This window comes from Schistocerca serialis, chromosome 3 (genome assembly GCF_023864345.2).
Source record: "Schistocerca serialis cubense isolate TAMUIC-IGC-003099 chromosome 3, iqSchSeri2.2, whole genome shotgun sequence".
Classification (NCBI taxonomy): domain Eukaryota; kingdom Metazoa; phylum Arthropoda; class Insecta; order Orthoptera; family Acrididae; genus Schistocerca; species Schistocerca serialis.
This window is the reverse complement of record NC_064640.1, coordinates 400201092-400226697: the sequence shown is the minus strand read 5'-3', so window position 1 is coordinate 400226697 and position 25606 is coordinate 400201092. Positions and strand designations below refer to the sequence as shown.

At 41.3% G+C, this 25606-nt stretch overlaps 1 protein-coding gene across 1 annotated transcript in view; it reads right to left on the bottom strand.

Moving 5' to 3' along the window:
• LOC126470257 (monocarboxylate transporter 10) overlaps positions 1–25606 on the bottom strand; it is a 466478-nt gene that overhangs the window by 13579 nt on the left and 427293 nt on the right. The window contains exons 5-6 of the mRNA XM_050097984.1: positions 24320–24545; positions 7957–8205 (exon numbers count right to left, since the gene is read on the bottom strand). Coding sequence (XP_049953941.1) covers positions 7957–8205; positions 24320–24545 — 475 coding nt within the window. The remainder of the gene's footprint in view (positions 1–7956; positions 8206–24319; positions 24546–25606) is intronic.

The window sequence follows — 25606 nt, the reverse complement described above, 5'->3', positions numbered from 1 at the left end:
TTATGTATTTAACAGTTCCAATTTACGTTATTTGTAATTATAATACCTAAGTATTTAGCTGAATTCACAGCCTTTAGATTTTTGTGCTTTATCGTGTAACCGAAATCGGTGGATTCCTTTCAGTACTCATGTGGATGACCACACGCATTTCATTATTTAGAGTTAATTGCTACTTTTCACCCCATACAGATAACTCTTCTAAATGTTTCCGCAATTGGTTTTCATCATCCGTTGGCTTTAAAAGACAGTAAATAACAGTACCATCTGCAAACAATGAAAGACGGCTGTTCAGATTGTCTCCCAAATCGTTTATGTAAATTAGGAACAGCAGATACTTCCTTGAGGAACGCCAGATATTTCACCTGTTTTAATCGATGACTTTTCGTCATTTACTAAGTTACTACGTACTGTGGCCTTTATGATAGGGAATCACGAATCCTATCGCACAACTGCGACGATGCTCTATATGCGCGCATTCTGATTAGAAGTCGCTTGCGAGAAACGGCGTGAAAACGTTTCTGGAAATCTAAAAATATGAGATCAGTTTGACCACCTGTCGATACCACTCATGACTTCGTGAAAATAAAGAGCTAGCTGTGTTTCACAAGAACGATACTTTCTGAATCCGTATCGGCTGTTTGTCAATAAATCAGTTTTCTTCGAGGTTTTTCACGATGCTCGAACAGAACATATGTTCCAAAAATGTCTGCAAACCGACATTAGTAACGTGGGTCTGTAATTTATCAGCTTATTGTTATTTCCTTGTTTGGGTATTGATGTGACATGTGCAACATTCCAGTGTTTAGGTACGGATCTTTCCACGAGCGAGCGGTTGTATGTGGTTGCTAATTATGGAGATATTGTATCAGCATACTCTGAAAGGAAACTAACTGGTATCCAAACCCATTTCGACTCGATGCCCAGCGGGCTAGAGCCGTTGTTACTTCCAGAGGCGGGGTCAGGGATTTTCTCTGCCTCGTGATGACTGGGTGTTGTGTGCTGTCCTTAGGTTAGTTAGGTTTAAGTAGTTCTCAGTTCTAGGGGACTGATGACCATAGATGTTAAGTCCCATAGTGCTCAGAGCCATTTGAACCATTTTTTTGAACTTCCAGAGGAGGCAGCTCTGTGTACTAAATTTTTGCACTCTTTATATACCCAAATCACATATACATTTAGTAATATGTTGTCTCTACTATACTGCAAACGAACAATAAGTAAAATTTAGTAGTTTGCAGTTTTGATGGCCAGCAGTGTAGTTTCGTGAAAATCATAAAATTGAGACAAATGACTTAAGCACGTATGTTCAAGATAATAGTATCGAAAGCTAATAAAATCTTGTCGGCCTCCCAGCCCCGTCAAGTGATTAAATTACCACGAGCTTTCAGTTTTGCTCAGCTATTGTCAGGTGGCACGTGACTGGCTTGTCGTCGATGGTTCGAAATGGCTCTGAGCACTATGGGACTTAACTTCTGAGGTCATCAGTCCCCTACAACCTAGAACTACTTAAACCTAACCAACCTAAGGACATCACACACATCCATGCCCGACGCAGGATTCGAACCTGCGACCGTAGCGGTCGCGCGGTTCCAGACTGTAGCGCCTAGAACCGCTCGGCCACTCCGGCCGGCTGTCGTCGATGGCCTCGTCATTATACAGCCGTGCTATCAGCTATGAAGTTACTGGTGTTCAGTCGCCATCTAAGGCCGTCTCAGATGCCGAAAATCTGCCACAAGCCTCACCCACCTACTAACACGTCATCTGTTCAAATGGCTACAATCACCGCCAGATTTTGCACGCCATTTCTAGTGGGAAGCGCAAGCAAATCATCACCGACGAAAAGAGAAAGATTCCATTTTTTCCCCTTTCGTCACTCAGTGACAGAGAATATTAGCCGTCGTCTGAACAGAAATAACATTAAATCAGTTTCCAGGCTCCCAGAAAAAATACGTAAATTCATGAGACTTGTCAAGGAGTATATAGAACTCAGAATTCCGGCCGTATCTAAGATACTTTATGAGTGCGGCTGCTGTAATGCCAAGCAAATGGTGCACACTGTTGATTTAAGCCTATGCTATTCCGATAAATCACCCGTGACAGAAGATGCTTTAGAAAAGGGGTACCAAATGTATTCCGTGACACATCGATCATTAGGAGCCAAACGGTTTCTGGGATAACATAATAATTGATTGAAATTAAAATCTAGGATAACGTCCTCAATAAAGAAAGTGTACTCCGGTCTGCAGTTTAGAACAGGGTAGAATGTGGCCACTGGAAGATCGAAGCGAGTGCAGCCAGTAAAGTAATGGCTTATTTGGTGATAGACTGATCATCAACGACGTCACAGCCGTCAGCCTTCTTTGACACGGCAGTGACTTATCACTTGACTCTGGCCGAGAACAATTCGGCTGAAAGCTAGTGAGGATTTAACACCTGATGTAGCGGGAAGCCCGAGAAGATTTTCTGATCTCATATAGCCACGAGACGATGTATTCACAGTACGGAGCGTAATCATTAATTCATCCTTGCGATCATCGAGTAGCAAACCGTGCATTAAATTCCAATTCAAATGCCCATATTCACAACTGATCGCCTCAAAAACTATCTGTCCTTCCTCAAACTGCGTTGATGGTCGATGTCCCGGCAGCAGAAGTAAACAAGTAAGAAAGTTGGTGAATATCTTCTCTACTGAGGTAGCTTTTTACTTTAAGCAATTGTCACCTGTAATGAAACACAGTCGCGTTGCCTTACTCGAGAGACTAAGCCACATAGTATGGAGTGGAGCCATAATGCTTTCCCGCCACCCAAGGGAATCACATGGAAATTGCCTAATGGCAAAGAACTGTAAGAAACATGAAGATGTCAAACAATGTCAAGTTTAAAGCAATATGCCACAATGAATACCGAATATTATTCCACATGCTTAAAAGTGCCGTCTAGAATATCGTTCCGAAGCCAAACTAGAGAACTGTCTAGGAATATGTTTGTAGCCCACGATACTGGGTACCCTCACTCGTCGAATAGGAGTGACAGCTTGCATAAGAAGCTGTCCTTCACACCAAACCTCGACTACAACACCTCGTAGGGGCCAAATGCATTAACAACGAAAGCGTCACACCCCCATGCCCTGCAGCCAACACCATAGCAACAGTCCAGCTACAGAAACGGTGGCAGCCGAATGTGAGTTAACTAAAAACCTAACTAGATTAATCAGTTTATTTACATACATTTTCTTGTAAAATGCTACACACCCAGCTAGCATTAATCATGAACTTTTTTCTCAGATATATGGCGGAAACAGGTTAAAATGTTATGATAATGTATTAAATCTTAACTTTTTTTGAAATTATGTCAAGGAAGCTGAAAAGAAGATAGACTTCTGGCCTGCACTGTGAAACGGATAATTTCATACAGTACAATTCACTTGCGAAAGGAAAGATGAGTAAGCATGTTTCATGCATTCCATGAATACGTTATAGACAAACAGTGCTTAGAAATAAAACGAGAAGCATTGTTCTTAAATAAACGGCAACTATAGAGTATTTTGATGATCCTGACACATGTGAAGCTGAGAGTCAGTAGTTGAGGTGTGCACCGCTGTCTCAAATGACAGAGTACTGGCGAACATATCGCTTCCTCTAATATGAAAAGATACAGAGAAGAAACAGAACAATGTTGTGGTGCAGTCTTCAGTTCCATTACATCAAATACTGGTAATGGGGATCAACATGAGAGATCTGCAATGCGTGTGTCACGCTTGCCTTGTATTGTGACACCCGTTTACAGCAAGGCAGCTATCAGTACCTCCCCACATTAGGAAACATACGAAGTAAAATGCAATTCTAGTCTGGCACAGGACGCAGCCCGTATCTTCTGTACAAGACAATAGATGCGCCAGGTAACCGATGGAAACCATGCAGGGAGGAGATTTCGGACGCCCAGATGAAACTAACAAATTGTGGGAGCACAAGAGATTCACAAATAACAGGGAGGAAGTGAGAAATCTTAACGAGCAGTAACAGCTTCTACTATTGGCGAAATTATATATTACTTCTGGATAATGGTACAAAAAGGGAAGACAGTTGTTGCCCTAGAAGATACAGAAGAGGGAAGATCGAATAATCAAAAGGGGCTACAAACACAAAAAAATTTATAATTTTTCTTACATTGTTGATAGCTGATCTGCTGAGTGTACCATCGCATCATTCGTTAGTGTACTACTGCTCTCGCTGAGGATCGGGTATCACAGCGAGAAGCTTAGTGGAGCATCCTCTGACACCTTTATGAGGATCTTCACGTGGCCAAGTCTATCCTCTACAAAGATCACAAGTGTCTCCCTCGGTTCTCAGTCCAGCCGACTAACCCTGTTGCAGTTGTCAGGGGCTCCTGCTTCTCATCGGTGCCACACCTCACTCAACTGCTCCATGAACATTTCTAATGTATAAATGCAATTCAATTCTTGGGCCCACATAGAACAATTAACATACAATTTATCACCCACCTAGGGCTAGTTATCCTTATCTGTATTGGCTAATTGTTTAATTTCTGTGTTGCACGTAAAATACAAATTAATAATGCATTTGTTTGTCTTAATGCACACAGCTCACTTTTAGCAGTACCTCCTTCATGGCGTCTGTTCTCAACTCTATAAAATTTGATCATTGTCGGTACACCTTCACCAGTGTAGTTCTCAGCTAGCATTAAAGTGACTGGTAGGTCAGGAGCGTCACAGTATAATCGTTTACCAATATGGAGTCCTTTAAAGCAACAACTACAGCGCTAATGAAGGAGGAGATAGTTGTGAATCCAGCTAACAGTTCTCTCTCCACAGGAAAACAGATGTCATTTATTCTGCAAGTTCTTAGGTAACGCCTTCACATGTTCCTCGACCTGCTAGAAAATGGAATATCCTGTCGTCGAGACACACAAATCAACAACAATAATATTAACATCATCCACACCTTGCACGGTGTTCTGTCGCAACAACCATAGAGCGCTGGGAGGCTCACATGAATGTCCTTTGAGTACGATGCTGCTGTAATCTAGCTTGTGTGCATTCTGAAGGTGTCTTTCTCCCGGAAGATAGCAAACCCAGGGAGAACAAATGATGAAATGCAACCTAAGGCATTACTCACCTGAATAAGCGACTTCCACATGTTGCTCCTCATATCGACAATCACGCTCCCATACTTGCAGCAACCGTATCTGACGATGTCATCGAGTGAACGCATATTGTCTGCTGCGAAGACTCGTGTGCACCAACGTGGAATTAACAATATGCACTAAAATGACAGTACATTTCCTTGCATACATTGCCAACTGTATATTCTGCTTTACGCAGCAGGTAAGTCTGTGAGGCCCACATTCTACATCTGCTTTCAATTTCACTGTTAACTCGTCCAGCTTCGATAGACTATAAAAATGACAGCATGGAAAAACCTGATATAGTTCACGTTGACTTGATGTTCAGTGCATGCTGCTGGGACCTCGCAAACTGCCATTTGTTGCCTTCATCACCATCACCTGCACACACTGCTTTTGTGAATGTCTTTCCCAATCACAGCAGTCTACCTTCGTACCATGTTGACTTCCTTAAGATGAGGTAGTAGTGTGCAATGAATGTCCTTTTACAACTTCTTTTTTCTCCAATAAAAATGTGAATTGAATTACTTATTTAGTCTCTAATTCTTATCATACTTAAGTATTTCACGTACAAGAAATTCAATCTTATTGCATCAGGTTTGCGCCATCTCTATCAGCACAAACCAGATACAGTATTGCATACACTTTTACACCATTAGGAAGACTTAGGCGTAATGTATCTGTCTGTGTAGTGCCCTGTAGAAACGGAAGGAAATGTTTCCCCAGATAATGACGCAATAGATGCCTTCTGAGGAGTTACTGAATGGCCAAAGAGGCCGGATGGGGATCCATGGCTCGTTTCATCTGTGCGAGAGACCCGTAATAGTACAATGTAGGATCCATGTTAAGGACCTTACAAGATTTACCATCCAATAGGACACAGAGGTATGCAGATATTGACAACCTAACATCACTCACAATTGGAATGTTTTTAGAAGAAATAATCTTGGCAAGTATGCATTTTTGGAGTGGAAAATGAGGGCTTAAACAAGTGCACCGAAAGTTGCTATAACTCTATTGGCAAGACAAAGAATCTAAGATGGTAAATCACATATGAGGATTCGTCCTGCGAGATTCTTCTAGTGTGGACTGATGAAAAGCATTTCCACGTCTGCTGGAAGGTCACTGAAGACTCTGGTCATGAGCGCAACCAGTCAAAGTCAGTGGGAGACATTGATGCTAACACTGGAGGTTTGGTCGTCCAGCAAAAGCGACAGCTGCAAACAGACAATCATCAACAATGCCTGCCAACTCTAATGTGAAGCCACTCGATGGTACATGTCACCAACACACCACTTGGTACAATAATTAAATGTATCCAGGTGACCACCTGACATTGCTCCATTTGGCTGACGGTAACAACAAACAACCAGGAAAGCGACTCTGAGGTAATTACCAATACAGTGGAGAAATTGTTGCTTTTTGTATGCGACAGAAAAAAATTAAATTGTTCGTAATAAGTTTTTAAAGGTTAAGTATGAGCAGTCCAGCTGTAGTTCAGATCAGATATATTTTCTAAAAAGAAATTTTTTTGAAGTGTACTAATATACTTCAGCTATAGTTCTTAAGCTGGTGTTCTTATTTCTTTCATTCGAGATTGGTTTCAAATGTCACACTCATATGCAGTTTCTATAATTCGTAAATATAATTAATAAAGATTAACTTCTCGAGCTCGGCAGTATAAATGAACCCATCACCTCTTACTTTCTGGATAATCAAGGTTATTTTAGGAGAACTAGGAAGATCCAGGCGGACTCATAGGATATAATTTGCACAGTCGTGCTTCGGAGTTTTCAAATTGTTGAAGCTTCCCAATGCGGAACAACAACAAAATTGCTCATTACAAAGTATAAGATCAATGTATCAGTTAATCACCTGCAGGAAAACAGGTATTATAGGCATATCTCTTACCCATTTTCTCTATGATCAATTCTACACTCTAACCGAGGGCCTGTTATCATCTCACACATTTTCATTGAGAACATTAGTTTTCATCAGTGATCTGTCAGTGATAAAAGCTTATGTTTGTCTTTAAATATAAGTACCTGTGGCACCCAAAAACAATAGAGAAAATATTCAATCACTCAATATATAGGAATCCATAATACTAGAAATACAGGACTACCTTCCTGTTTGTCTTGGTGTCTTCATTCTAACGCTCATAAATTTTTATTATTTTGATAAATGATATTTCTGGACAATCAAGGATATTTTAGGAGAACTAGGAAGATCCAGGCGGACTCATAGGATATAATTTGCACAGTCGAGCTTCGGAGTTTTACAAATTGTCGTAGTAAATTAAAAAATCAGAACTGTTTAACGTATAACGAAAGAAATTTTATTTAAATATACAGTAGAAAAATAGGAATCAAAATAAGTACTTCTGCAATACTATAATTCAGCTGTCCACATACATTCTAAGGAGTGCGAATCACTTCTAACAGAAATCCCTGAGATTCATGCCTCTCCATAGGTTTCAGTAAATACATCTTCGCAGCACATAAATACATTGCGTTCCGTATGGCAGTAAATCGGAAGACATATTAACAACGATTTTATAGGAACTATGACAGTTTGTTCTCTGTTCTCTAGGTCTTCATTATATTTATTTTATGATGATCGCACCACCGCCAACTCAAAATGAATCTTAAAGTTATGAGAAATAAAACGATTACAGCACCGAATAGCTGTACCTTCTGAGTTTTTGCTCCCCAACACATATTTGAGGGCACGATTTTACAGGCTCTATGATTAATCGTTCACATTCAGGCTTGTAATGAGGCGTAATTCTCGCAGCGATAATGTCAACCCACATACCTGTTCCATTTTCGAGTGTTAATGGATGGCTCGGTGAATTACAGTTAGTTATAACTCCCAGCTTATTGTCTTCGACTGCAGCGGGAGTGTCTATTACTTGTAGAGACTTGGCTTCGCTCATAGCTCTGTCTTCATCATCGTCGTCTGTAACGCACTGTACCAAGTACAGCGCGATTCCTCCGACAATTGGGGGCACTCCAGCCAGCAGGAAAGGTATTGTGTACGATTTGGTGTGGTCGTATATAATACCTGTCAACATAAAGAACAAAAGTAATGTTTCTTCCTCCACTACAAAATGGTTCAAACGGCTCTAAGCACTATGGGACTTAACATCTGAGGTCATCAGTCCCCTCGACTTAGAACTACTTAAACCTAACTAACCTAAGGACATCACACACATCCATGCCCGAGGCAGGATTCGAACCTGCGACCGTAGCAGCAGCGCGGTTCCGGACTGAAGTGCCTAGAACCGCTCGGCCACAGCGGCCGGCCCTCCACAACATACGACAGAAAGTTGGTTTCAATAAATAATGGGAACTAATGTATTTTAACTTAATTTATGAAATTAGGGGACATGCGAGTAAAAGTAACATAACTTTTAGTACACAAAACTATGCATTCACCGTAGATATCAGGCATACATGATGTACAGGATTTTTCAGTAGTTGCGACAGAGCATTGGATGAGAATACAAATAGTAAAATATAACATATTTTAAAATACATCCTTAGGCCTTACATAAGAAATTCTGTTCATTTACTCTTTGATTGTTGCTTTCAGTGGTGTTGTCTTTACGGAACTATTATTCTTGAACGGCCGTAGATCCAGCACCACCAGGCGTACGTTCCCCCCAAGGAGACACTGAAGCTTAGGCCATATGAACTATCAGTCAAGGCAGTAGTCAAGTATTATGGACTCCATATAGACCAAAAATTTCGCTGGAAGAAACACATTACAGAAGTCGTCGTAAACTGCAGAAAATCCACTAATTTACTGCGAGATATCATGGGTGTGAGCTGGGGTGTGGATGCACAAGTGGGACTAAGAATGTATCGTTCTTTGGTACGTCCACACATGGATTATGCTTGTCTTTATTTGGGTCAGTTCCAGAACATATCAAAGACGACTAGATAAATGTCAGTACAAAGCGCTTAGTGTATGCTAGGGCTACCAATATGTTATTTTTTCTGATTCTCTGATTCTAGAAAAGTATGGGAACTATTAAGACATCTGCATAGCACACGCTCCAACAAGCCAACAGCATATGACATCATGACTCTGATATTACAGTTCACAACTAGGAATCGGGAAGTTACCATGTGGTGGATCAAAGCACACTATGGCATTCTTGGCAACGAAACAGTAAACAAGGTAGCTACAGCAGCAGTCTATAACGGAGAGAGAGGACACATGGAATTGCCATCGGCAGATATTTTATAGGCTATTAGATAAGAAACCAGAGAGAAGTGGAACACATAAGTGAAATACAAATGCAAAGATCAGGCTGAAGTGAATCCGATGCTGATTGCTAACTTATGGCACGAGGAACATCGATGCTTCAGAATACTGATGGACACTATAAAGTGCCTCACATTCAACGACGTGTGCCACCGTACAGCTCTGCTTGAAAGACATAAGAGTATATCGCCTTCTAAATGCCTTTTTCTTGGAAGAGCAGGGCAACTTCTGATATGATCCTACCGTGATTTTATGTTTATGGTGATGTACAATATAGCAAATATAATGCGTATTTTGCTTCTCAGTGTGTTAAACTTTATGTGTATGATGATGGTTGTTTGAGTCCCGTTCAGATGACAAAATAAATATCAGCAGAGCGAATTACCCAGTATTTCCACTCAGGATAGTGAGTGATAGCTTTGGTTGAGTGTGGAAAGTTCTATGTAATTCGTAAAAACACATTGGGCATCAGATCTGAACATACTTGGTAAACATTTAAGAGTCTGTACCATCGCTTAGAAATCTAAAGCTACTATTGTCAAGCCTTTTGAAATGGAACGAACATGTGAAATAAATAACAAGAAAGGTGAAAGGTAGACACGGATTTGTTAGAAGGATTCTGGGAAACTGCAGTACATCTATTTAAGAGACTACAATTATAATACGACCTGTTCTACTGTACTGTTTCAGGGTTTGGGGTGACAGTCAAGTCGGCCAGATGGAAGATGTTGAAGAAATTCAAAGACACACTGCTATAATCCTAAGAGGTCGACATAACTCATAAGAAAGCGTATCTCAGATTCTCAGGGAAATGAAATGAAACTCTCTGGACGAAAACTCACGTTGTTCTTGCGAACCTTATTCGCCAACTTAGAGAACTGTTATTAGACGTAGACTGTAAAACAGTTCCATTGTATATTTCGCATAGGAGTCACGAGAATGATATACGACAAAATAGGACCCGAACGGTACCAGACTGGCAGTAATTTTTTCCTCGCTCTACACGCGAATGGAAAAGGACAAAAAGTAGCTAGCAGTAGTGAGAAGCACGCTCCATCAAGCAAGAAACTCGGGATCTCTGAGTATATATGCAGAAGCAGTTCACACATGTTATTTTAAGTGACGTGGAAAGAAGTAACAAGATCGATATGGTTTTCCAATAATTTCGAAAAGCTTTCGATTTAGAGCCAAAAAGATGCCTGCTGAAAGAAATACGTTCATTTGGGATATATATATCTAGGTTTATGATTAATTTTACGCCTTACTGATACACAGCATGTTACCCTTAACGAAGAGTCATCCGTGGACACACACGGACGAGTAATTTAAGATTTTCACATTATGTGAAAATACGAAATATAGGAACATTTTGGTAAATGAAAGTTGTCTTAGATGTTCCTCTTTCATAACATAATCTCGTTTTTCGACGTAGTCGACAAATAATACCCGTACACTTTTGTCAACGATAAACAAGTTTCATGAATCAGTCAAAGAAGATTTCTATCTGCTGTTTCTGTAACCAGCATATCGCCACCGTGTGGATTTCTTAATTCGAGCCATTGCAATGTTCACATGGCCCTGCCTTTATTTTAGGAAACAGATGAAGATCACAGAGCGTGAACTAAATGGTAAGATGCAACATCGTCGTAACTTGCAGTCTCCTAACCTTTTCCATGGTGAGTTGTATGGCCTAGCGTTGTCTTGCTGCAACAAAACTTGCCCTGTCTCCCATCGAAATCCCCTGAGGCCTTTTCTTACAGCTCGATGAATCAGTGTGTCTTCTTGAGTGATTGGCTGTGTTTGGTTCCAGGAAATCGATATGGGTAGCTCCATCGGCACCCAAAATTGGCAATGCCATCTCTCGCTGGCTGCTGACAATTTCGTCCAACTCTTAGTTTATCAATAATTCCGTTGTTCCGCTACACCAGCTTTACATCTGTTTAGTTTACCTGGCACTGCCATTACCACGAACTACTTTCATTCTTCGATCAATTTCGACTGGAGCATCACTTTCTGCTGTTAGGAACTCGATGAGAGCACGTTTCTTCAGACACAGTGACAATTTTCCTTTATACGCCCTCATTTCATCCACGATAATATACGCAACTAATCACAGCAATAGCTTGCGGCTAAGGATGTAGCAGAGACTCTACACAATTTGTTGAAACCAGTTACACAGCAATACTGACACATGTTACGGAGCTGATGGAAGCATTACTTATCATTCAACCGTCGTACATTAATGACTAAGAGGGTAATGAAATTGCCATCTCCCACTTTTCGGAAATAGCACTATCATTTCTGCAGGAGTGCTACATCTACATCTGCATCTGCATGATTATTCCGCAACTAACACTTAAGCTCCTGGCAAATGCTTCTTCGAACCACCTTCAGACTATTTCTCTACTCTTCCACTCTCGAACAGCGAGTGGGAAAAATGAACAGTTAAATCTTTGTGTACGAGCCCTGATTCTCTTATGATGATCATTGCTCCCTATGTAGTTTGGCGGCAATAAAATGTTTTCACATTCGGAGGAGGAAGTTCGTGATTGAAATGTCGTGAAAAGATCTCGCCGCAACGAAAACGGTCTTTGTTTTAATGACTGTCATCCCAACTCGCTTATCATATCCGTGACACTCGCTCCCCTGTTTCGCGATAATACAAAAGGAGCTGTCCTTCTCTGAACTTTTTCGATGTCCTCCGTCAATCTGTCAATCTTATCTAGTAAGAATCCCATATTGCACAGCAATGCTCTAGCAGAGGACTATCAACCGTAGTGTAAGCAGTCTCTTTAGTAGACCTGTTATATTTTGTAAATGAGCTGCCAATAAACCGTAGTCTTTGATTTGTCTTCCCCAAAACATTATTTATGCGACCGTTACAACTTAAATCCTTCGTAATAGAAATTCCTAGGTATTTAGTCAAATTGACAACCTTTACCTTTGTGTGATTTATCGATCGAAATTTAGCGGATATATTTTGTATTGATGTTGACCTCACACTTTTCCTTATTGAGAGATATTTGCCACATTTGGCACCATTCAGGTATCGTCTCTACGTCATTTGCAATTGGTTCCGATCTTCTAATGACTTTACTAGACGCTAAATCATATCATCATCTGCAAGTAATCTAAGGGGGCTGCTCAGATTATCTCTTAAGTCATTAATGTACATTAGGAACAGCAGATGGCCTACAATAACACTTCCTTGGGGAACTCTGGACATCAGTTCTGTTTAACTCGATTGCTACGTACTGTAAGTTTTAGAGAGGAAATCGCGGATCCTGATAAAAACTGTAGCAATATCCAGTCGGTTACGCGCACTATGACACTGGTGAAAAAACTGCCAATTAGTTCCAAACGAGAGGAAATAGTAATGCACTTTGACTTAATAATCTACAGATGACAAATAGAGTCAACCATATCATACTAACACCTGCGAATAAGAGTGCGCAGGGGTATGAAGTGGAGCGATCGCGTATGTTCATTCGTAGGTAAAGTAAATAATAAGCCTAGTTCATTGATTGAACATAGGTAAAATGTATTTGCTTATAAAACACTTTTATATCTATAATGCTGAAGTGTATGGTAGCCGCATCAGATAGCATTCACACAGGACATCGAGCATATACGAAGACTCAGAGCTCGAACGTTTGATGAAAAATTTAACGGAAAAGATGCAAAAACTGTTATCTTATGAAAACTCATTTAACATAACCAAATAAAGTTTAATGTGCAATACAATAAAATGTACCATCTGCCAAGTACTTGAGCGTACAGACGTAGATGTAACACAAATAACCTATAGTACTATCTTTGGCCACACTACAGCCTCCGAAGAGAAAGGAGACATACAGTTTCACATCTCGCCGACCTCGGAGGCATTATAGTCGTGGTAGCTGTTGACTACAGTAATACTATCTGCAGCAGCAGCTGCTATTTGGTATCGTCTGTTGGTAAAGCCCATGTCCAGGTTTCCCTGTGTATTCATTACTGTCTGCAGCGTCCATATTGACCTTGCATGCTTTCAAATGCCATCGACCATCATCCAATAGTTTGTCACGTCCGTCTTAAGGTGCGTTTCATGGAACATATTTTACGGCAATGTGTGGTCGTAATAGTGTTGCCGTCAACACTGCCGAAATTTTGCTGCAATAAACGGCTCTATCGCGGTATGACCCGGCAATATTGCCAGTGGAGCAGGCTGTTCTAAGTAGTTGCCAAGGTATGGTGGATGTGTTGTTCACCAGGGGTGACGAATATTTCTTGCGGTCGGGCTATACATATCTCTGTCATTGTCTGCACAGCCTTCCCTCTCACTCTCAGCCTTGCTTCCACTTCATCACGCTGACAGCGCTGTAGTGCTGAGCCGCGTAATCTGAACAGTGAAATATTATTGTCACGTCATAACCACAGTAAAGACCAAATCCGAAAGTAGGGTCATCATTCACGTAGAACACTTAGCACTAAAATCACGTTTATTAGGGACACCGACGCAAAGACGGATCGAAACTGCCTCTTGGTCATAGAGTGCTGCTGTTGACTCAACCGTCATATATTCCAGAATATGGAAACATTAGCAACATAAGGAATTTCTAGAACCTTCTAGAGATGATAATTCTACATAACAAGTATTTCCTCCTGATCGGACGTGAATTGGCGGACCACAGAGCGCTAGACAGCGACTCTAACAGCTACTCCACATCGTCTGCAGCACAGCTCGCAGCAGTATCTATTTTGTTTCAATTTGAAAGTTGGCGCCCGTACATAGAGAACTACAAGAATAAAGAAGGCGAAAACGAGAGAACCACGAATTTCACAAATGTGATTTGTACATCTACAGCTACAGCTGTGGAGCGTGGAAAGTATACTATACACAAATATCGAAACCTGAATAAGGAGCTCCTCGCTGCTACAGTCGTAGCACTGAGTCGTAATTGTGGTCTAAACAGGTTATTAAGGCTTTCACGTTGTTTAAACCTCATCATGTTTCCTCGTTCATCAGCAGCAACATGCCAGCTACACTGATCTTTCATTAAAGTCTTTGTGTACATTAGCAGTGACCCACCTCGGTAGCCGAGATCACTGACGCACACTTGTGTGCTGGCGCTCGAATCGGAAGTAAGGCGGTTCCAATCCTGGAGGTGTGTGAGACTTTCACTGCCGGTATTTTTGGTCGGCAAGGGGAGAAGAGGCGACGGTGTTAGGTTTCTGATCACCAGTCTTTTTCACCAACCTCTCCGCAGTGCTCCATGAAATGAGAACGTGTGGTACTGTTGGTGTTGTTCGTCTGTCCGAGGGGGACGTCACGCTCTGAGGCTCCCTCGGTGCGTTTAGAGAGGAGCAAGCTATGTGCAGGCACCGGGTTTCAGCCTCTGCCTTCTCTTTATCCATTACAACACAAACGAAGCACTACACTGTACAACCACTCATCACAGTCATCGATACGGCACAGATACACCCTTGACAGTTTATATCAGGTCGGAAGAATGCAACAGGAAACCACCTTCGCTAGGACCTTGCCATGAGCAGCAGTGGAGGATTCTTATATCTGCTCCCCCTACGCTCATTCAATGTGCAATAATCACTTACAGACGGCAGATGGTAGCACAGGCAGTGAACGGTATATAAAGAGTGTCGGGGAGGGGAGGGGGGAGGGGGACGTGGGAAGCAGTGCAGCCGTTGTCGTAAAACAGATACGGAGAGATTTTTCTGACGTACAAAAGCGTGTTATCATTGGGTTTCGGGCACTGGGTGTACGCATTTCCGAAACGGCTAAATCTGTAAACTGTTCACATACCACCGTGATTAAAATATACTGTGTAGGGCAAAATGGCGCTATACAAAACCGGCGCCGAGGCAAATGGTTCAAATGGCTCTGAGCACTATGGGACTAAACATCTGAGGTCATCAGTCCCCCAGAACTTAGAACTACTTAAACCTATCTAACCTAAGGACATCACACACAGCCATGCCTGAGGCAGGATTCGAACCTGCGGCCGTAGCGGTCTCGCGGTTCCAGACTGAAGCGCCTAGAACCGCACGGCCACTCCGGCCGGAGGCGCCGAGGCAACTGTGGTGCACTATGGGCCTTAGGTGACAGGGGTGAAGGACTGCGGAGATGTCTGCGGGCAACTGTTGAGCAACTGAATGTCCAGATGAACCAACAAGCTACCAAAAGTGTCTCTTCAACGACCGTTCAGCAAACGTTGTAGTGTGTGGGTATCCGCAGCAAGCCTCTGGTTGATGCACCCATGCAGACTGCTGTTCATCGGCGACGAAGGCTGGAATTAGCACGCCAATACCGCAACTGAACATCCACTGAGTAGTGACAGGGTGCCTTTCCAGACGAATCACGTTTTATGCCAAAATCCAATGGTTTACTGCGAATCTGGTTGTGAACTGGCATGTAGTTTTCAATAATGGTATTGGTCTTGCCATTTCTCAGACCAGTTGATTTTACGATATACTCAAAACTGTATTTCAACATTCTGAAGGAGGTATGTATCCATAATAGGTTTATAGGTTAAACTTTTGGAACCAGTTCGCTTTCCTCCGTTTCGTGGACGATATGGTGGTCCGGGTGAACACTTCTGGGCCAAAAATGTATTGCCACAAACATTTCCGGGCAAAAATGGCCAGAAGTGTTGTGAACATGAGGTTTCCACTCTAATGGCCACCAATTCTGGCGGGCTACGTTGTCGGAAATATGCAATTTCTGTGGCACTATGCCCTTTGCTGTTCCTTATCTATATAAACGGCCGCGCGGGATTAACCGAGCGGTCTTAGGCGCTGCAGTCAAGGACTGTGCGGCTGGTCTCGGCGGAGGTTCGAGTCCTCCCTCGGGTATGGGTGTGTGTGTTTGTCCTTAGGATAATTTAGGTTAAGTAGTGTGTTAGCTTAGGGACTGATGACCTTAGCATTAAGCATAAGATTTCACACACATTTGAACATTTATCTATATAAACGATTTGGGAGACAATATGAGCAGCCGTCTTCGGCTGTTTGCAGATGACGCTGTCGTTTATCGACTTATAAAGTCATCAGAAGATCAAAACAAACTGCAAAACGATTTGGAAGAAATAGCGGAATGGTGCGAAAAGTGGCATTTGACCTTAAATAACGAAAAGTGTGAGGTCATCCACATGAGTGCTAAAAGGAACGCGTTAAACTTCGGTTACACGATAAATCAGTCTAATCTAAAAGCCGTAAATTCTACTAAATACCTAGGTATTACAATTACGAACAACTTAAATTGGAAGAAACACATAGAAAATGTTGTGAGGAAGGCTAACCAAAAACTGCATTTTATTGGCAGGACACTTAGAAAATGTAACAGACCTACTAAGAAGACTGCCTACACTACGCTTGTCCGTCCTTTTTTAGAATACTGTTCCGCGGTGTGGGATCCTTACCAGATAGGACTGACGGAGTACATCGAAAAAGTTCAAAGAAAGGCAGCACGCTTTCTATCAGCGCGAAATATGGGAGAGATTGTCACAGAAATGATACAGGATTTGGGATGGACATCATTAAAAGAAAGGCGCTTTCGTTGCGACGGAACCTTCTCACGAAATTCCAATCACCAACTTTCTCCTCCGAATGCGAAAATATTTTGTTGACGCCGACTTAAATAGGAGGAACGATCACCAAGATAAAATAAGGGAAATTAGAGCTCGTACGGAAAGATATAGGTGTTCATTCTTCCCGCGCGCTAACGAGATTGGAATAATAGAGAGTTGTGAAGTTGGTTCGATGAACCCACTGCCAGGCACTTAAATGTGATTTGCAGAGTATCCATGTAGATGTAGATGTAGATGTAGATATGTCGGTGCGTGAGAAACAGCGTGTTGTAATCGAGTTCCTAATCGCAGGAAACGTGCCTCCATTCGAAATCCGTAGAAGAATGAAAGCCATGTGATGATCGTATTAGTAATGTGTGAGAGGTGATAAAAGTTGGGTTCACCATTCCCCTCCCCCGAAAACAAGAGAGCATCAGTGGAGTTCTGCCACAAAGGATCATCGAGACCAGTAAAGCTCAACACCATGCCATCAACAAGCAAAGTCATGTTCACAGTGCTCTGGTTTCAAGGTGTTGTGCACATAGAATTCATGAATGAAGGTAGACTCTGCAAGGTACTGCGAGATCCGAGACCCTCAGAAAACTGAAAGCACGAATGCGAAGAGTTCGTCCACACGTGTAGCACCCTCTCCTTCATTATGACAATGTCAGACCAAACACGAGCGGTTCGACATCTGCAACAATCCGACGCCTTGGGTTCACTGTTAACGATCATCTTCTATTCAGTCCCGACTTGGCCCCATCCGATTTTCGTGTTTCCAGAATTTACAGAACACCTTCCAGAACTTCACTGTGATAGTTATGAAGCGGTGCAATTAGAGGTGAGGTTGTGGCTCCGTCAACAAAGTCAAACCATTTACAGTGACGGTATCTACAAGTTTATCTCTCGTTGGCGGAAATGCGTTCGTCGCCAGGATGTGCATGCTGAGAAATAAATATAGAGACATGAAGAATAAGGATGTAAAATGTTAACAAAGTTCATTTTCTTTATAAAACTGTAAGAGTTTTCACATAAAACTTTCGGAGCTATTAATTTTCAGCACGCTCTCGTATAAAGGCCATGAAACATTTGAAAAAAAAAATCCGTAGAGATATAAGGTCAAGAACAACGTAACAAATGATGTAGTGTGCGAAGGACAAGCTCTCAAAGGTTTTTGGATTGATTATAAATTTACTACGTGTCCACCCTCCATCACGCGGTACACGTGTAATTGGTAGTCCAGTTCCGCCCAAACCCGATACAGCATATCAGGAGTGGCGGTAAGAACAGCTGCTGTGACGCGGTGTTGAATGTCTTCGAGGTTCTGTGGTACGGCTGGAGTATAAACATTATCCTTGATGTAACAGCACAAGAAAAAAAAAGTCAAGGAATCCAGTCTGGCGCTCGTTCTGCCCACTCGAGTAGCGCCAGGTCAGCGACTTGACAACGTCTCATTACGATAAACGTGTACACAGCTGTGGAAAAGTCGAGAAGTGCCATCTTGTTGAAAGATTAAATCCTTGCAGTCAGTTTCAGGTTGTGGCACGACCCTCAACTGCAGCATTTCGAGATAGGTGATACCATTTTCGGCCACTGCGATCAGTGGCACTACTGTCGGCTGTCTTCCAACCTAACTTCCGGCACCACGCAAAAAAAATAAATAAATAAAGCTTTTAGAGTTTATCTTTCACGTACTGTACCATTTTTTAAGTTGTGTGTAGCCATTTGCCTATACTGGTATTTTAAGATGTATCATGGACTTCATAATTAACTGTAGAAAATCATCACCAGGTTCTATGACCTCGTTGGACACGATACTAGAAGCAAAAAAGTCTCAGACAACAGAGGTTCGCAAAGAAACCGCTTGCGAAATAATTGCGATAATTATCAGGCTCCAGTGACTTGAGCGACCACAAGTGGAATGACAACATAAAACAAACGGTATGGGAAGCTGATTCCAGGCTGTGAGTCGTAGGAAGACTCTTAACGAAATGTAATTCTTTTCAGTCAAAAAGTGGCCTACAAGGCGCCTGTTCGACCCATTCTTGAGTACTGTTCATCAATATGGGACCCTTACTGGGTAGAACTGATAGGAGAGATACAGAAGGTCCGACGAAGAATGGCGCGTTTCGTCACGTGATCGTTTATTTGTCGCGAGAGCGTTACAGAGATACTCAACAAACTCGAGTGGCAGACGTTACAAGAGAGGCGTTGTGGATCACGGAGAAAGTTCGAGAGAGTACTTTGTGCGAATAGTCGGACAATATATTACTTACACCCATGTACATCTCGCGAAGTGACCGCGATGAGAAAGTTCGAGAAATTAGAGCTAATACAAAGGCTTATCGATAATCTTTGTTCCCATACACAGTTCGCGAGTGGAACAGGCAAGGGGGGTTCAGTTAGTGGTACCGTAAGTAATCTCAGACGCACACCGTCAAGTGGCTTGCGGACTATTGACGTTAACGATGTAGATTCTATGTAAACGTCATCCCAGTTAGGAATAGATAACAATAGTATACAACACTAAGAAAAGTTAGTGGAGATACTTTGGTAGAAGTGCAAGTGTTTTGAATGAACATGACTACAGTTACGTGACTGCACTTATAGTTAAGGGAGGTGTTCCAACTGTGTCCTTGTATCCGTCTGTATGCCTGTACCCGTCGCCGTAATGGGCTCCGAGTCATTTCAAATACACCTGGATTATTTCGAATCTCCTGACAAGCATTGACAAGTCTCTGCTCCAGTTCTTCGACCGTGTTAACCGCGGTAGCGCACGCTACACCTAGAAAGTGCCCAAACAAAGAAATTCATGAGGTTCAGATCAGGTAATGTTGATGGCCACTGCACAGCTTCTCCTCCCCCAATCAATCTTTAGCAATATCGGCGTGTTAGATGTCGCCTCACCAAAGCAGCAAAATTTGCCAGTGCTCAATCATGCACGTACTACACCCTCCGACGTTGCTCTAAGAGAACATCCGCAAGCAATCCTGCAAGATGATGCCGCAGAAACCGAAGGTAGTTCCGTCCACTGAGTTTATTTCGTAACATTTACGGCCCAATAAAACCATCCATCACCTAGTACCCCTAACCACACATTCAATGAGAAACGTGCTCATGTGGAGACTCATGCACAGCATGTGGGTTGGAGCCTAGATGATTCCAAACGGGCGAATTGTGACAATTAAACACACCGTCACAAGTGAAACCTCCTTCGTCTGTAAATAAAATGTTACTACCATACGTAGACTTGCACCAAAATCCGCTTCACTAAGATACTGAAGTCGTTGGATGTGATACGCGTACATTACACTGCGATGCATTAATTATTCTCCAACCAGTACTGTGGCTCATTAAAGAAATATGTGTGGCTAGTCTCCATGAGGAGATTCCTGCAGAGCGATCGACTGTTCCAGCAGAAAATCTTCACGCAGAGGTGTAATTCTGGTAGACCAACCCGTTACCGCAGCATGAACAAAGCTTCCAGTTTCTAAGAGGCGTTATGCACCCTTGTGAACGTTCGACTCTCGGGCTACCTTTAGACATGGTATGCCTCTTGCTACAAGCGTGCAGCCTCCCATGCATTGCCATTAGCCTGCCATATATGAAATGTATATCCGCATATTCCTCGTTACAGCGATGTTCCGTGTTATCACTAACACTCGCACAACACAACTGATGCTCTGTAAACAGCTGATATGAGTGGCACTCTGACTGCGTACTATACTGTCGTATCCATTCTGTTTACAACTTTAAGTCTCGAAAATGTAAACAAAGACCACATCACGATCTGACATTCGGAGTTTACACAGAATCACGTCAGTGGTTGCTGGTATCCACAAAGTCACAATTTTCTCGCAAACGGTTCCTTTGCAGACCTACGCTTACTGACACTTTTTTGCTTCAAATATCGTGTACTTTCAATTATATGCATTTGCGTAATTACTTACGATACATGCTGTATTTTAGTCCGCAGCTCGTGGTCGCGCGGTAGCGTTCTCGCTTCCCGCGCCCGGGTTCCCGGGTTCGATTCCCGGCGGGGTCAGGGATTTTCTCTGCCTCGTGATAACTGGGTGTTGTGTGATGTCCTTAGGTTAGTTAGGTTTAAGTAGTTCTAAGTTCTAGGGGACTGATGACCATAGATATTAAGTCCCATAGTGCTCAGAGCCATTTGAGCCACATCCTGTATTTTACTTTAATCGCGCATTATTTCATACTTCTGATTTTCAAATCTACTTTCAAAGTAGTTCTATTGCGTTGTTTCATCATTCGTTGAAGATTACGGCGTAACTACGTTTGGGAAAAACAGCACAGTGTTAATAGCAAATTGAAAATGGTTCAGATATACTCCATTACCGCGTATTATTTCCCCTTTTTGCAAGTGATAATGAGAATAGTTCTGGTTATACAGAATATCCTTACATGACTCCTCTTCGAATTCCGAATTTACCACTACATTGACGAAGTACCATTGATGCATACACGCTTCAGTATACTGGAATAGGCTGAATAAGTGCTTTTTGTACCAATCGAAAAGCAGTCCACAACATTCTTAAAATCTTTTAATCCCAAGGAATGTTGTAAATTACACTGTTTGCTCTGTACTGCGATTTGATTTACGATTCGGAAATGGTCTCTTGTGCTTTATCGTTTTACTCTGCGTAAATTTCAGTCCAGTGTCTTCTTCTGTGCCACTGTATATCTTTTACAAGACGGGGTGGACGCTGCTAGAACTACAAGGTCTTTCATGTCTTATCTGCCTTCTTTCTTGTGAAGCACAACAATAAATTATGGCGTTGTTCCAGTTTTAGAGAAGTTTCTTCCTCTGTTCATAAATTCGCAAATTTCCTTTGTATTTCGTTTCCTAAGGCATGAATCACTTCTGTTGAAACACATTCATTACCTAAGGCCTTTGATTTGACCACTTTTCAGATGAGTATAGGAAAACCTATCTCATAACCACAAGGTGGGGATATGAAAGAAAAGGGATATTATAAAAGATCACTGCCCTTCTGTCTCCTAGTTAAAGCAAATGAAAATGCTGAATTTAACACAGTTTCTAAAACTGCTTTCGGAAAAGTTATTACCTGCTACTGCCAATTTATTTTATTAGTCTTCTTCTTAAACACAAGTCAAAATCGGTGATACTGAGATTAGCTTTGGCAAAGCACTAATTGTGGATTCTGTTATCGAATATAAAGCTGAAACGAAATTTAGCGAACCATTTAGGCTAAAGGCAGCTCATGGGCTGCTAATATGAACGTCTGATACGTGTAAAACACAGTTCTATTCCTCAGTCTCAACCACTGTTTGGTAAGCTTTGTTACATTGTAGTTTATATTTCCTTTTGTGTCCTATTTTATAAAGCATTTGAAAGTTCAAAGAAATTAAACATACACTAAGGTACACTCCACATTTTGTTATTAAATGTAAATATGTGTCTTAAGTAATGTAATTTTTCCTTTACTTTGTTGTATATGTTACACAGAAGTCCATACGACTACCACAGTCATCTTATTTCGAATTCTAAGGCCATTACAAAATGATCAATCTTTACAGATAATACGAAAACGCGGTTTAAAACTTCAGCCTAATTAAAGGAAACATGAGCTTACTTAATAATTTTATACAGGCCTTGCACCTCAGTTACGAGATATTACTAAAAGTGTTCAGTAGTAGCGTATGTTGCGTAAGTAAACTTGAATATTTACTACTATCGATAAATTAAATAATTTTCACTAACAGTGAGAGCACGTCATAGAGGTTCATTTTTGTCGTTCTGGTTTAGTCGGTATAGTATTTAATACTTGGTAAATGGCCAGCATACAACCACACATGTAAACAATTCATATAGACATTGCCTGTGAACTGATTCGTTGCTGATAACTTCAATAGAAATCCTGCAAATGTTCTATGTAACGTAGAATTAATAGCCTTAGTTTGTAACATTATTGACTACCTGTTGTGCGCAGCTACCAATGAATGGGTTTTATCCTATATTCCTATTTTTCATATAAGTGCGCATCTTGATTCCAACAGATACGACAGTAGGCAACAGACGTCGTTCGCTTTCTGCAATCATGCCTACTTGATAAGGACTTCAAATGCTGGAGTGGTACTCCAGGACTGATTGCGCTAGAATCCTTTGATAATGACTCAGGAGTAGAAGCGTTTAAATCCCCGCCCGGCTATCCTGAATTAATTTTTCAGTGGATTGTCTAAATTACCTCCGTTGGGTATTGAGACGCATACTTAAGCGAATCCCTGCCAGATTTTCATCAAAAGCAGTGTCCTTCTCAGCAAATGCTCATTTTAATTAAATTTCCGCTACTGTGACACAGTAATGCAGATTTCATTACTTCCTCCAAAAGCAAAGTTAGTGACATGACCACCTTCTGACACGCAAATAGAGGGCAGGTACTGTTTAATAATGGCATATGATGCAGTCCATATTTTTAAGTAACCTAAAATATTTTACAGACGAAAATAATTTACAGATGAAAAACTCCATCTAGTATAAAAAGCGGTAAAAATATCATAGCTGTATTATATACAAATTACAACAGCAAAAACATTAGCTTAAAAAATAATATGAAACTCGTAACATTCCTATGTTCAAATTTCCACATATGAATTTCATTCGTAGATTATTCTGTATGAAGTTTACATTATGACAGACAAAAAATAATAATCGACTGTGTATGAATGTTGAAATAATCGACAGTGTGATTTTTATTTTGATCTGAAACAAAAATCGACAGCTCTGAACATGATTTCCAAATATGATTAGCGCCTAGAATACCATGTTTCCAATAAAATCCTTACGTAGGCTACCGACTGCATTTGTAGCTGTATGGGTCATTTATATTAGATCTTATTACTAGAATTATTTTCCTTAACTTAGCAATTTTCTTATTAGTAGGTGTGATATAAAACCTCAGTAGCTTTTACTTACGTTCTAATTATAGAAAAATAGTACATACTTGTCGTAGAGTTGTTATTCCTATACAACCCGTGCTCTGCATTTTAATCTAGCAATCTTGATGCATATTTCTGACGTGTTAACTGCTTTGCACAAATGCAGTAGCAAAGATATTCCACGTTCAGCAATAACCAACACTAAGAATATGACCTAGTTATAACATTGCGAAAATAACTGAGAGACAAGATATATCTCCTAGTCATTGTATACAAACACCTTTACTCCACATTAACGGCATTGTCAACTTATTTTCATACTAATGAATAATTTAAAGAAAAGAATGTATACATTAACAGCTAAAAAATTGGCCACTTATATTGTCTGTAGGAAATAGATTGAACGTTTTGAAGTGGATTCTAACCTGCGACTGGTGGCCCCACTGTTAATGGCACTGAGCACATTCCAAGTAAGAAGCCAATTGCTTGTGGAGCTCCTTTGTGACCACATATTTCAAAAGCTATTGGACCAAGAAGACTGATGAAACACCCGTCGAACAGTCCCATGCACAACGCTATTACCACGAGAATGCCAAACTTGTTTACTATTGGCAGTAGCATGGTAAGGCAGCCAATTGCTACAAACGATATCTGCAACAAAAAAGAAAAAAATAGATGAGATTTTCTAATTAGATAGATCAAATTCTATTATCCTTGAGCACTATAAGTCAATATCGTGAGGTTCCAGTCCATGTAACAACAGCGAAATGATTTGCATCTTTCGAAAGCGGAGAATTGTTTCATAACTGAATTTGGTAAGAAAATATGCATATCCGAGAATTTCTGATGTCGAATATGTTGATGAATAACACAATTAATTTGCGGTATATATCCATAAACAATTTTCAACTTGTGGCAAGCAACAATAAGCATCTGAAACCGTTAACGTGATGTACATATTGGAACCACGTTTATACATGAAATGAATGGCTGTTAACTTGGTCTCTCACTTATATCAGGCTCACATTTAAAGAAAATATCCGTGAGTGCAAAAGGTCTCACTACTAAGAACTGAGAACTGAGCACTTAGGTGTATTTTAGTGAGGATTAATCAGACGTATAAAGATAGATCGTAATGGCCAACCCAGGCGTTCATGCTGTGTTGCTGTCAGTACACGCAGATAGTTTTAAGGAGAAAACAAGGGTGTGCTGCTCAGAAATTGAAATTAAAATACTTCACACAGACAGTCAAAGTTACTGCACCCTGACAATATAGTGAGATGACAAAATTCATGGGATAGCGATATGCACATATACGGATGGCGGCGGTACCGCGTACACAAGGCATAAAAGGGCAGGGCTTTGGCTGAGCTATCATTTGTGTTCAGGTGATTATGGCCACACGACGGGATAACAGACTTTGAACGCGGACTGGTATTTGGAGCTAAACGGCAGGGACATTCCATTTCGGAAATCGTTAGGAAATTCATTATTCCGACATCTACAGCGTCAAGTGTGTGCCGAGAGTATGAAATTTCAGGCATTGTCTCTCACCACGGAAATTGCAGTGACCGACGGCTTTCACTTAACGACCAAGAGCAACGGCGTTGGCGTAGACTTGACAGTGCTACCAGACAAGCAAGACTGCCTGAAATAACCGCAGAAATCAGTGTGGGACGTACGATATACGTATCAGCTAGGATAGAGCGGCG